Below are 12,982 nucleotides of genomic sequence, written 5' to 3' on the forward strand. Positions count from 1 at the left end.
GCATGTCTTGTTCGAGAGCAACGTTAGAAAATGTTCTTTATTACCATCCAAAAGAGCGTGTTACATATGTGCTTCGTTTTGAACGGCGCGATTTCCTTGCCGCAGGCAGCCTATAATGGTGTATCATCATGTTTTTATGATTTTTATGCATTTTGAATTTTCTGTGAGTTCTCATCTCATTGATACTGCAACAAATCGTTCTTTTGTTGTATTTGTTTTCCTTCTTTATTTGTTCTGCCCAGCAGATTACAGGAAAATTATCTATTGAAAAATATGCAGTTTTCCTCATTTCATCTTTGTTTCCTACTATGTACCAGGGTCATTTCTTGGAGGGGGTGTCAGTTTTTGTACACGTATGTTTGTGTGTGTGTGTAGTCCTGTATGAAATGTATTTCTTGATTCCTTCAGATCAGGTACTTCCCTATGCAAACTACTATAAAGGTTTATAAGCTACTGAGAAGATGAATTGTTCGATATGCACAGCAATAATCATACGGAAGTAACATAGATTAAGTGTGGGGCTATGAGAGAAGAGATATGGCCGATGAAGCCATCTTTGTAAGAGCATATGTGCGTAAATTTTCCAAAAGAGGTGAAGTTCAGTGTAGTTAATTATTAGTCGATCAAAAGAAGGCAGGTTTTGTGGGTGCTGCTTCATTTGTAGATTCGACTAGCTGAGCCCAAAAAAATTAAAACAACTAGAAACTATCGAAAGAATAAATCATAGAAAAACAATATTCGAGGGATTTTAGAAACAGCAATAATAACAAATCGATATCCGTCGATAGAGAAACGGTCGTTTTGACCTGTCGAATATGACACTCCGTTATGGTTGCTGCACCAAAAGGAAGAACGCGGCCATTAGGCCACGTACGCAACCGGCTTATAAGAGGCTGCGTGCGTTAAGATTTGTTGGCTGCCTGCGAGAGATTCAAGCAGGAATGTTACAGCGCTTCGCCTCAGCTGATCGGCGTTCTCATCGCCCTTCCTTCGGTGCTAAATCACGCAAACATTCAGCTGCTACTGTTGCTGCTGCTGCTGCTAGTGCTGCCGTTGCTATGCTGGCTGCAATCATTGCTGGAGCTGCTGTACGAGCTGTAAAGGTCGGGAATCTCCGGCAGAATGCGGTTGTATTGTGCCGCCCGGTTGCGAGTCGTTTTCTGCTCCCTACCGCACTGGTCCGCCTGCGCCGGAGTTCGCCCACGAAACGAAGTCGTCGGGGGCAGCATGGCTGGCAGCTTCAGGACACTATCCAGGATGGCATCGGGTCGCACGTGCTCCGGCACATCGTTCATGGTCCTATCGCCTGCAATCCGCTGCTCGACGGGCAACGGTAACCAGACCGTTGCACCCAGACTAGCCTCAATGCCGCCCTGTAGGGTGTTTGAGGGTTGTTTTTTTTGTCCCCACGTGGCAAGCATACCAGTCCAGTGGGCATCACAGCGGCGTTCAAATTTACATCATTACAGAAACGAGTCCGTATGCGGCGAACACACGCATACGCAAACCAACACGTCCCCGTGTCGCGCGGATCGTTCGTTCGGCACAGCACAGAGAAGGAGGGACGTCGCCACAAATTGTGCGATCACGCAAAACGATGTTGCCCCAAGAATGGGTCCATCGCATATAAAACAGATATTTACCAACCCCACAGGTCCAGAAGAAGCGGGACGAATGTAGTCATCCAGAGGTCATCATCAATCGGTACGCAGTCAGAGGCGTATACAGAGGAAAGATAGTTGATCGCCATTCATCGCGCAGCACGTGGCAGCCGCATATCCATCAGCATTATTTTGGTCAGCATTCGAGATCCGGTGGTTTAAGTTTGAAGTATTTTTTTTTTATGTATTCAGTATGTGCAGAAAAATCGGAATCATACATATGTTGATCGTACACGCGCGCACCACACGGAGATAGTCATTTCGGGAACGGGAATGGGAAGGAAAGTTATGCTTCAATCAAACGAAATTATGTCGTCGATGTATTTTTTTGTTGTGTTTTTGGTTGTTGTTGTAAATTGATATTGTTGCATTTAGAAAATAGGGAAGACATACAAATGACACATGACCTGGAAAGAGATCCGTTTTTTTTCATGGTTCTGATTCCGTCGCCTAGCTTATGCTCGCGAATTTCCTTTCGGTACACGCGCGATCGTGACGCTTCCGGGCCCGTTCTTGTATGATGTTTCATCTCCACCAACACGGAGGGGAGGCGCGGGTGGACGGAAGTGAGCAGATGAGTTTTCAAGTATGCGCGCGCATTCATGCAGAGACTTTTTGGGGTTTTGGTGTTGATACACACTCGTGTTAAGATAAAGGATGCCACAGTGCGTGTGTCCTATCCGGTTGAGGAAGAGAAAATTATGCAAAAAGCCGCCAAGCTGCAGAGGCTCGCCAGGAACGGATCTACCCAATCTACGCTCACAATTTCTGTCACGTTGCTTCGTTGCTTGATCGCGAAAAACATTGTTTCATCGTCAGTACAAAAACTCGGCCCGTTCATCTCCAGCGAAAGTTATAAGGATATGGGGTGTGGTTTTTGGAGGAGAATAATGGTTGGAGCAAGGAAACAACTTACCGTTTGCGCTCTTGTGTGCGTCTCTCTATTGGGTTTGCGGAAAGAGGAAACCCCCACTAGTTTACTGGTATCTATGTGCGTGTGTTTGGTAACTACAAGAAGAAAGTCTTTCGTTTGTTTCTGATCGCCTACCGGCGGGAAACTCCCGGCGGAACGGATGAGAACCGACTCGAACCAAAAGAAAAAAGGGATACGCGATCCGCACTACGAAATGCTCTCTTTCTTACGCGCGCGCACACACACACACAACACTTGGACACATACACACATTGCTCATCTCGGAGGGGTTTGTTTGCTCTTGCTCTTTACACGAAGGTGGAGACCTTCGTTTAATATCCTTAGCCGGAGTTCGCAGGACATGTTTTGCGATTGCGGTAAAAGCGCGCTCCCGCTTTTGAGGAGCAAGATCGCAGGATTTGTTCGGCCTTACGTTTAGGCCTAATCCGGAGCGGGAATAGGGCGGAAAAATTGGCACCCCCGGGGGGAAGAGATACCAACACATACACACACACACGGCACGGCAGGACGAACGCAGTTGAGGGAGATCGAGCGATAGAAGAAGAGAGATGCGTGTATGCGTGTTTGTGGATGTGAGTGGGTGGGAAGGGGGTCGTGTTTATGGTCTCTACCTTGAACAGTGTGTGTGCCCCCCACTCCATGATCGTTCGGGTTGATCCGCGAAAGGACACGGATTGTGTGAAAGAAGTGTCCTGAAAGTTCACACAACCGAGAAAAAGCGCCAAACCGATGTGGGACGAGAGAGAGATGGAGGGAGACGAAGAGAGCAGCCTCTAGGGCCGTGGCGATGGCCGCCACCACTCACCTGGATGTCGGTTTCGAGCTTGTCACCGATCATGACGCACTGGCCGGGCAGGACACCTAGATAGTGGCAAGCTGCATAAAAGATATTGCGATCGGGCTTGGCCCACGGTAAATCAGAGGATACCAGTATGCAGTCGAAGTACTTGTTCAGCGCCAACCGGTCGATCTTTTCCCACTGCGCCGCCGTCGGTCCGTTCGTGATGATTCCGAGCAGGTACTGGAGCCGGAGCGTTTGCAGCATCGTCTGAATCTCACCGGACAGGGCCAGATAGCGGTAGCGCCAGTCGATCCAGCGCCCGTACAGCTCACCCGCGAGCTGCTTGTGCGTGCCAGGAAGCACATCCTGCCAGAGCTGGGAGCGCCACTGGGCGAGCGCGACGTCCGGATTGTCCGGGCAGCGGCGGAACGCGGTCAGGTAGTTGGTGGCCGTTTCGTTCGCTAGCTCGCGGCTGAAACCGTGCTCGCAGTACAGCAGATCGGCCACCTGGAAGAGAGGGTGAAAAAGGTCAATAGGTGTGGGGGTTTCTAATTGAAAAAAAAAATAACCGCGCTAGGGGCCTTAAAAGAGAGTGTAGTGAAAGTTGAAACAAAGGGCGCCATTCGTTGGACACGTTGACGTTTAAGGGGGTTGTTTTAGAAAATACGCCATACTATTTTTCCCTTCGATTCAGATATAGCCTTTTCATAGCCTGCTTTGACTGTCTTTCCCACAGGTACCTCGGAAATAGGCGTGAACAACGATTCCTTGACCGGATAAATCCCGGAGCCGGCTCGTTTGTAGCGATCACTGATTTCCAAAAGAAAAAAAGACGATTCTCCACAAAGTAAGTACCGTATTAAAAAAGAAAAACGAGAGCACTTGCTTCGCAGTGTGCCGCGCAAGAAAAGTCTTTGTGTCCTTTGTGCACGGTGGTTAATACATCATCACCCCACGCAGGAGGAGAAAAAGCGGCTGCAATATCGCGCAAACACCGCAACAGGCAAACGATCACCACCCTGTGTTTGCCTTTTGCCACGCTCCACACTGAGTTTTCCACACCACGAGTAACACACACGAGGAAAATTGTTGCTATTTTCGGATTTGCCGTGCTCTCGCGGCACATGGAAACCACCACCGCGTGACGATGCCTTTTTGTTTTCCTTTTTTTTCCCCGCTGGCCATATTTTAGGCCAACGTGGATACACCTGCAGCAGTAGCAAAGCGTAAGCGCGTGGTAAGAAACCGAATGCGCTTTGCCGGTTGACTAAGAATTGAAAAATGCAACGTTTTACTGCACACGAGAAGGGGAGCGCTGTAGAACGAAATTTCGAACCACGACACGTGAGTGAGGTCTTCCAAATCGGTGAGCCGTGCATCGTTTCCAAAAAAAGAACATGTTGAATTTTGTGGACAACATGTTCCTTGCGTTCAGAAGCACGCCCAAGCGTAGGCGGTTAGATGGCATCCTTCCAACGTGAGCTTCTCCAAAATAAATTCAAATTTGTCGAAGCCGCGTATAAGAATCAAGCACCGTGAATATTTTCCACCTTTTCCTGCTTTTGGAGGGCAGAAGGGCACGAAGTGTGGATTAAGGAGTTGTTCGAGGGTTGGATCTGTGGTTCGTTTTGCTTTATTTATTTTTCTCTGATCCACCCAATGGATTTCCAACCCGACATTCTGAAGCAAACGACCCGGCGGGGCGCATGTGTGTGTTGTTTGCAGCACACCACCACTCGGGACGAATCCGACCGGCTTTTGCCAGTGGGTTGAGAAGAATGTTCTATTTTTACACACAATCTATACGATCACCAACGATGTGTGCAACCTCGCAACCGCGAGAGCGGTTTAGAAATGGTAAAATGGATGCGATGGTGATCCGGGGTGGCCTCGTGTTGAGTCCTCCATTTTTCCTGCAACCCCTAAAGGATCGCAAAGTAGGGCAAATGGAAAGCGGTGAAAGTACACACGGCACGCTGGAGATATGGACGAAATGGCCATTGATGGTCTGTGCAGTGCGCAGAATCAGAAACAAAGAACAAAATACCACGGTATATAGAAACAAGTTTATTTTGTGCACATCCTGTGGCGCTTCTTCCTCAACATTTTTTGTTTTTCACATACAGTATCAATAGATATATGGGGCAAGGAGCGATTGAGACATGCGATAAATGGATAAATGGACGATACAATTAAAATGCAGCAGATACACGGACACCGAACGAATGCAGATTGATCGGTGTGTTGTACAGCATGAAGATCGGTCTATGAGAAAATGATTAATTTAGAATGTAAAACTCCACACAGCAAGCCACGCGCTACTGTCCCGTCGCCTAATGCCTTAGTCGCCAAACAGTTTCTTGCCCAGGTCCATCATCCGATGGTTGCGGCACACCTTCAGGGCGTCCGCCTTCTTGAGCACGTCCGCCACGGCCGCGTTGGCATCGACGAGCTGCGACAGGAAGTCCTCATAGGCTAGCTTCACGTTCGGGGGCAGCGTGCCGATCTTTACCTTCCGCAGCGTGTCAACGATACCCTCGGCCCAACCGCTCTCGATCGCAAACTCGGAGATCCACGGTATCAGCTTGATAATGCCGCTCATCGTCTGCATGCCCAGGAACCACAGCTCCATGATTTCGAACCAATGCTCCTTGTACTGCAGCGACACGACCAGCGCCTGCGGGTCGTTCGATTCGTCGATGTTGTACGCGTCCCAGAGGAACCGAATCGTGGTCTGGATGTAGCGACAGATCGAGAAGTCGTTCTTCTTGATCTTCGAGGACTGCTGCTTGAGCAGCAGCAACCCGAGCACGGCCAAATGCCCGTGCATCACGAGGTTGTCTGGAGTGTCCTTCAGCTCCGGCAGATGCTCGAAGATGAAGCGCAGCAGCTGCGCGAACAGGGCGCTCTCCTCGACCAGCTTGGCCTCGAGCACGGTGATGTTCATCAGGATGTTGCACAGGCTTACGATCGCTGTCCGCGAGTCTTTCATGTCGTCCAGCTGCTGGGGCGTTAGTTCTGGATCCGGTTCGTTCATGCGCTTTAGGCGTTCGGCACGCGGAACCGGTGGTTTCTTGTAGTGCGCGATCGACCAGTGAAACAGCAGACAATCGTACAGGACCTGCTCTTCCTTTTCTTTGAGGAAGATCTGCCGAGCTTCGTCCTCAACTACGAGGTGGCAAATGGCGGGTAGCATCACACGAAGCACGTCCGCTGGTGGTTGCTCCTCGTGATCATCCACGTTGTCGGTCTTGTGGGCGACGCGGTAGTCCCGCGACTCGTAGAACGACTCGTTGGCCAGTTTGAACAGGAACGGCAGAACCTTCGAGACTTGGTTCTTCATAGCGGTTGTTTCTTGTGCGAGCCAGGCGGTCAGTACGCGCACCATAGCATACGTGAACGCTTTCTCTGTCTTCTGCAGCCGATCCTTTTTAGTGTCGTTGGCCAATTTCACCAGCACGCCCAGCACGGCGGTGAAGGCTCCCTTCAGTCCGGTGTACACCTGTTGCTTGTCCTTCTGGTCCAGATCGAGCTGATCGGTCGACATAAAGTTGATCGACAGCTCGAGAATGATGAAGCAGGCGGTAATCAGGTCGGCCTGCTGCATGCATTGGTTAAAGCTCTTGTTGTCCATCTGCATCCGCACCTCAATCGCGGCCAACTGCAACAGCAGCAGGAAGAACTTTTTCGGATTTTCCGCATCGTGCAGCGTCCATTCGATGCCGAGCACGTCCACCGCGTTGGCCGCCAGCTTCAGGGCTGGGTCACGCTGTGCTTTACCGATCTTGCTTTTCAAGATGTCGCTAATGCCCTTGTACAGACACTCGGGCCAAATTTCGCCCTGCACCGTGCGTGCAATGAGATCACGCCGGCAGTGAAACAGCAGCGCGCTGATCATCTCCGCTAGCTCGAATTTACGCTCCGCGTGGTCCGTTTCGAAATCGAGCGACACGCGCTGCAACAGCGCATGGAACAGCTTCGGATCGCTATCCCACGAGTTCGCACCGAACCGCGCAACAAGCGTCACGATCAGCGTCAATGCTTCGTCGATCTGGAAGCTGCGTTGCGTGTAGATCTGCGCCATCTTAGTGATGATGTCGTGACGTCGTAGTGCCACTCGGCCACTCTCGTACAGCGAGATGCTCTGCAGGCAGTGGTACGCCTCGTTAATGACAATCAGGTTGTCGTCGTACTCTTCGTCATCGCACGTCGACACGATCCCGAGGAATACCGGTATGCTGTCGAGCATGTCCTGGTGTGTGGCGAGCTGTTCATCCTCGCAGAAGCAGCTCAAAATCGACAGTGCCACGCTCTGGTACACGGAGGCGGGACAATCATCCGGCACGTCCTTGCTGGTGAGCAGTTTGCGCAGAAACTCGAAACCGATCGATTCGAACAGCAACCGCTTGCCGGCAGGGTTGCAGTCCTTCCCCTTGATCAGTTTGGTCACCATGAACAAGGCGGCAAATTTTTCCGTGTCACTCTTGGCATTCTTCAGGATCAGCGAACACTTCTTAATGGGTTCACTCACTTCACCCGACATTGTTACGGCCGGCTTAAGGATTGGATGTCCACACGAGTTCTATTTTCTCTAGTGTGCCGCCTCTCGCACACGTTTACTCGCACTCTTTCACTCTTAGCTATTTGCCTAATATAATCCTTCCCGGCACACGAAGTGGATCTTTTTTCTTTTTTTTTAATGATTAGTGTTTGTCCCAATCTGCCGTACGGATCCGTTCGAACTGCACCGTACCACGACGTGTCCTCGACTGAACCCGACCGGTCGGTGGAAAATGATCTCTACTTTCCCAGCCGCAATGGCAACGTATGGTACAATTCCACGCGGTGCACGAGATGACTATATGCTGCTCTGCGAGAGTCGGAAAAATCATTAAAATAGATGTTCTCCCTCTCGTGCAAGAAAATTCTCCCCGATACGCATTTGCCACCGTCTGTGTCCCGCGCACGCTACACTACCGTTTGAAGGACGGTCCTGTGCAAGCTTTACGGAAGTAAACAATCCCACGCGAGTTTTTGCCGCTCGTGGCAGCGCGGTAGCAATTCACGACACATCTCGTTGAAAATGACGAATATCCGTTTGTTTTTAGCACATATAGCCGCAAAGCGCAGTTGGAATTTTAATACGATGGGAACTAATTTGGCCGACTACTACGAGCGCAAGGCAAACAAATCCCACAGAAAAAGCGCACGTTTCGTAAGACCAAAATAAAACGCGTGACACCTAAAGTCACCCTGCTGTCAATAGGACAGGCTGCGTTCAAAATTAACCCTTCAAGCGTCCGATGCAGTACATGACAAAAAACTGCACCTTCACCGTTAGTCATTGCTTACATCGGATACTGGGTTATTATTCGTAATATCTTCTGTTTTCACCTACTTGTTATTTCCATATTTTGGTAAAGTAAGCAAAAATGGCAGCTATGCCAATAAATTCAAGTGTTTATCATTCATGTTAGCTTCATCTGGCTAGCTCATCATACACACTCAGAGCAGCATGCAGTTTGATGCACTTTGGCTACTCAAGGGTTAATGTAGGCTGCGTGTGAATTTACACGGAAGATGTTTTTTTTTTCATTTTTCAAGTGCACGTTTTTCGCATTATCGCACCATTTTTAGATCGACCTTTTGCATTTACCAGAGTCATATGCCACGCGCATAGATCGTCCACAACGATTCATAAACCACAATAACAATGTTATTGCATTAACCTGATAATTCAATCTGACCTGATTGGATCGTACAGTTCCGGATTCCGTGGGAGCTCCAAATTTATTTGCTCCGTTCACGACACTACGTTACATTACGTAAGTTTCACTTCGTTTAAACAACTATTTGCCCAACCAACCAAATGCACACGACAAGCACCGTTTAAATGGGTGAAAAATTTTGCTCCAGCAAACTTACCTTGCTACATGCCTTCGCATCGGCTTTCCTGGTTGCGATCAATGTATTGTCAAGGTCGAAGAAAATAGTTGAAATCTTCGATTCACAGTTAAGCCTCTTTACGGCGCCACGGAATGTGCTCATGTTTGCAGGTTGTTTTATGTTGGAAGTGAGGGTAGGGTTTGAATGTTTTGTTTAGTGTCTTCAATGCAGAAGGTGCGTTTCGCTGACTCGACTAGACAAAAAGAGCCTATTCTAGCGATTGGTTGAGCATGGCAAGGGGAAAAAATGTTTATGTCTGTACCTGTAGAAAAGTGTGCAGTCTAGAACGAGAGGGAACATATGATTTTGCTTCCTTTGTCACATTAGTATGCTCTTATGATTCCTTTTCAGCTGACAGCATACCTTTTCTACAGCTATACCTTTAGCTTGACTACTAGTGTAGTATTTTGTTGTTGCTAAAAGTTTGCGGCAGCCCTTATGATTCGTTACATTTCTAAAAGTAATTTTTAACATCTTGATCATTCGTTTGTATGGAAAGATGAATTTATGATACTACGAACATTAACAGAAAATTATCAACATATTGATGTTCAATTCGTCATAGTTATTATAACGTTTAATTTCGTTTATATTTCTTCCACCAGTAATGTTTTAGTTGATTTCTGATCCTTTATACTTTGAAAGTGCGTTTTCCGATTTAAAGCTTTGATTTCTTTTCGCTAACAAAAATGTCCGGTGTGAGTTTCAACGCATTTCCTGGAACACATGCGTATTGTGTGAAATCCGTAATACCTTCTGAGGTCAACACCTCGTCATCAATGAAAAAGTTTCCTGTGCTTTGACCAGCAGGCCGGCAAAGAATCGCATATGCAGCATCGGCCATTATTTCCGGCTTACGTGAATACGGATATCCTTCCTGTCCATGAAGCATTTCTACTGCTGCCGTGAAAATGAGCGTCCGGGGCCATAGAGCGTTCACCGAGATATTGACATTTTCATATTCTCGAGCCATACCAAGAACGCACATGGACATTCCATATTTCGCCATCGTATAAGCAACATGATTACTGAACCAGTGCGGCTCCATGCTAAGTGGTGGTGAAATGTTTAAAATATGTGCATGCTTGCTTTTTCGCAGATGCGGAAGGCATTCTTTGGAACTGAAACGAACAAGTAGCATTAATTATTTGCTGGATTAATCGTTGCTACGGTTACAATCACTCGATACTCACACGAGAAAAGTTCCTCTGGTGTTTATGTTATGCATAAGATCGTATCGTTTCATATCCGTTTCTTCGGTTGGGGTTAGCGAAATGGCACTCGCGTTGTTGACCACAATGTCGATGCCACCAAACTTTTGGACTGCTTTTTGAACCGCTGAACGAACTGCCTCTTCACTGCGTACGTCCACGATGCATGGTAAAGCTTTTCCTCCAGCGGCTTCAACTGGAAAACATCGATCGGATTAAGTTTCATCTTGTTTTATGCTACTTAGGTAAACTAAAGCAAGTAAGTACTTTCTGCGGCTGCCGTATAGATCGTTCCAGGTAGTTTCGGATGTGGTTCTGCAGTTTTCGCCGCTAGCACTATGTTTGCTCCATCGCGGGCTGCTTTTAGTGCGATCGCTTTGCCGATGCCCCGGGAAGCTCCGGTAATAAAAAGGGTTATTCCAGCAAGCTTTCTGGAACCAAAAATAAAATACTGGTAATATATAGCAAGAACGCATGTAAATTCTACAGGAAACATTACTTACCCTGTATTTTGCATCTTGAACTACTTGCGCAGATACGGGTTGTCGTACTCTTAGCTTGAACTTTGGCACCACACACCAGCTACAGCGATTGTTAGGCGGGATGTAATCAGGGAATGAGTCGGAATAATGTTATCTAAGTCTTGTTGGTTGTATCACCGTCTTTCTGATCAGCGTATTTGTTGGTACCTTATTTGCCATTGAATCAACCTATCCACCTAGAGCCGAGCGGCGCTGTTTGCTTACTCGTGTTTTATATTCAGTATTTAAATTTTATTAATGTTGCTTTATAATTTTAATTATTTTTAAATTTTTAAATCCTTTTTGATACTGCCAACCAAAGATAATTTTAATGTGTGCTGTGGATCTCACTTAAAATGATAATAAACGAATTTACATTTATTATTTTTGTTGCTGTACCTCGTCTCTATTTTTGTATCAAGTTTTTCCTAATCGTTTTAATAATCATCTTGTAATTCACACTTTGTTTGATACGGTCAAAGCTTGGCATTCTGTTTCGCCAATAATTTTTCACTTTTCTTCGTTTTCTCAAGATCACCAGTGTTCTGCATCTTTTCTGTCGCAAAAGCACTTGCCGGAACGTCGAGGAAAAAGTCCGGCATTAGTTTGTCGGCGTTCTCGGGCATGCAAGCATACTGCTTCACATCTGCAATGCCTTCTTCTTTCAATACTTCATCATCAATGAGGAATTTTCCGCTAAGCGACCGTGAATCCTTCGACAGAATGGCGTACGCGGCGTCGGCCATGATTTCCGGTTTCCGCGAGAACCCGTAACTTGCTTTGTCGGCAAGCATTTCCATGGCAGAAGTGTAGATGGCCGTTCGAGGCCATAAAGCGTTAACCGCAATGTTGGCACCTTCCAGCTCCTTGGCCATACCGAGCACACACATCGACATGCCGTACTTCGCCATCGTGTAAGCCACGTGATTGCTGAACCAGTGCGGTGCCATATTTAACGGTGGTGAAATGTTCAAAATATGTGCATGCTTGCTTTTTCGCAAATAAGGAAGACATTCTTTGGAACTTGAAAAACGAACAAGTAATATTAATCATTTGGTGGATTAATTGTTGCTACGTTTATAATCACTCGATACTCACACGACAAAGGTTCCTCTGGTGTTTATGTTATGCATCAGATCATACCGCTTCATATCCGTTTCTTCGGTTGGGGTTAGCGAAATGGCACTCGCGTTGTTGACTACAATGTCGATGCCACCGAACTTTTGGACTGCTTTTTGAACCGCTGAACGAACTGCCTCTTCACTGCGTACGTCCACGATGCATGGTAAAGCTTTTCCTCCAGCGGCTTCAACTGGAAGAAATCAAACTGATTCATTATTTGTTTTTTTTTTACGAAGTATACTGGCTCATAAACTATTACTTTCTGCAGCCACAGTGTAGATCGTGCCAGGAAGTTTCGAATGTGGTTCTGCAGTTTTCGCCGCTAGCACTATGTTTGCTCCATCGCGAGCTGCTTTCAGTGCGATTGCTCTACCGATGCCCCGAGAAGCGCCGGTAATAAACAGAGTTATGCCAGCAAGCTTTCTGAAATCATACAGGCATTAGCTAGCTAAATGTACATACGAATCTTCACTAAAGTATGCTGATTCTACGCCAGACAATACTTACCCTGTGTTTTGCATCTTTAACTCTTAACGCAGGTACGGTTCGTTGTACTATAACCATGAACATTGAGCGCTATGTTCCACCTGCTTTTAGTCGGGATATAATCACAGAATGACTCGTAGTAATGTTATCTAGGTTTATAACTTGTACAGCTTTTCCTGTCAGCTTGGTCGTGAGCACCTGCCATTATGGACGGGACCATTATGTTTATAACTAATCATATTTTTTAAAAATTGTTTCATGTGCTGTAAACTTAATTTTGCCAATGAATTTTTAACAATTTTAACATAATAAAAAAAGCA

General features: G+C 47.0%; 4 protein-coding genes across 4 annotated transcripts; all 4 read right to left on the minus strand.

The window, feature by feature from the left end:
* Positions 1–16: 16 nt before the first annotated feature.
* Positions 17–9,474, minus strand: LOC128722167 (N-acylneuraminate-9-phosphatase-like). Its single transcript, XM_053816005.1, has 3 exons — positions 9,302–9,474; positions 3,401–3,883; positions 17–1,373 (listed from the first exon to the last, which is right to left on the minus strand). Exons 1-3 carry the CDS (start codon positions 9,422–9,424, stop codon positions 1,014–1,016), a joined length of 966 nt encoding a protein of 321 aa, XP_053671980.1. The 5' UTR covers positions 9,425–9,474; the 3' UTR covers positions 17–1,013.
* LOC128722165 (neurochondrin homolog) lies at positions 5,470–8,304 on the minus strand. The gene has a single exon (XM_053816004.1). It carries the CDS (start codon positions 7,917–7,919, stop codon positions 5,718–5,720), a length of 2,202 nt encoding a protein of 733 aa, XP_053671979.1. The 5' UTR covers positions 7,920–8,304; the 3' UTR covers positions 5,470–5,717.
* Positions 9,475–9,980: 506 nt separating the features above from the next.
* On the minus strand, positions 9,981–11,145 carry LOC128731197 (hydroxysteroid dehydrogenase-like protein 2). Its single transcript, XM_053824301.1, has 4 exons — positions 11,037–11,145; positions 10,801–10,964; positions 10,516–10,729; positions 9,981–10,443 (listed from the first exon to the last, which is right to left on the minus strand). The coding sequence occupies exons 1-4, from the start codon at positions 11,048–11,050 to the stop codon at positions 9,981–9,983; spliced, it is 855 nt and encodes a 284-aa protein (XP_053680276.1). The 5' UTR covers positions 11,051–11,145.
* Positions 11,146–11,530: 385 nt separating this feature from the next.
* Positions 11,531–12,697, minus strand: LOC128731586 (hydroxysteroid dehydrogenase-like protein 2). Its single transcript, XM_053824720.1, has 4 exons — positions 12,684–12,697; positions 12,436–12,599; positions 12,153–12,366; positions 11,531–12,077 (listed from the first exon to the last, which is right to left on the minus strand). The coding sequence occupies exons 1-4, from the start codon at positions 12,695–12,697 to the stop codon at positions 11,531–11,533; spliced, it is 939 nt and encodes a 312-aa protein (XP_053680695.1).
* Between the last annotated feature and the right edge of the window lie 285 nt (positions 12,698–12,982).

The sequence above is a fragment of the Anopheles nili genome, chromosome 2, assembly GCF_943737925.1.
Source record: "Anopheles nili chromosome 2, idAnoNiliSN_F5_01, whole genome shotgun sequence".
In the NCBI taxonomy this organism is placed as follows: domain Eukaryota; kingdom Metazoa; phylum Arthropoda; class Insecta; order Diptera; family Culicidae; genus Anopheles; species Anopheles nili.

Bases quoted from the DNA above. Each gene is read 5' to 3' on its own strand.
- LOC128722167 (XM_053816005.1), bottom strand. From the start codon at position 9,424: ATGAGCACATTCCGTGGCGCCGTAAAGAGGCTTAACTGTGAATCGAAG. The intron at 3,884-9,301 runs GTAAGTTTGCTG...CCTCTCTTCCAG, and splicing joins ATGCGAAGGCATGTAGCAAG to GTGGCCGATCTGCTGTACTG. The intron at 1,374-3,400 runs GTGAGTGGTGGC...AACACCCTACAG, and splicing joins AGCTCGAAACCGACATCCAG to GGCGGCATTGAGGCTAGTCT.
- LOC128731197 (XM_053824301.1), bottom strand. The intron at 10,730-10,800 runs GTACTTACTTGC...GATGTTTTCCAG, and splicing joins CTATACGGCAGCCGCAGAAA to TTGAAGCCGCTGGAGGAAAA. The intron at 10,444-10,515 runs GTGAGTATCGAG...TGTTCGTTTCAG, and splicing joins ACCAGAGGAACTTTTCTCGT to TTCCAAAGAATGCCTTCCGC.
- LOC128722165 (XM_053816004.1), bottom strand. From the start codon at position 7,919: ATGTCGGGTGAAGTGAGTGAACCCATTAAGAAGTGTTCGCTGATCCTG.
- LOC128731586 (XM_053824720.1), bottom strand. The intron at 12,367-12,435 runs GTAATAGTTTAT...GATTTCTTCCAG, and splicing joins CTACACTGTGGCTGCAGAAA to TTGAAGCCGCTGGAGGAAAA. The intron at 12,078-12,152 runs GTGAGTATCGAG...TCGTTTTTCAAG, and splicing joins ACCAGAGGAACCTTTGTCGT to TTCCAAAGAATGTCTTCCTT.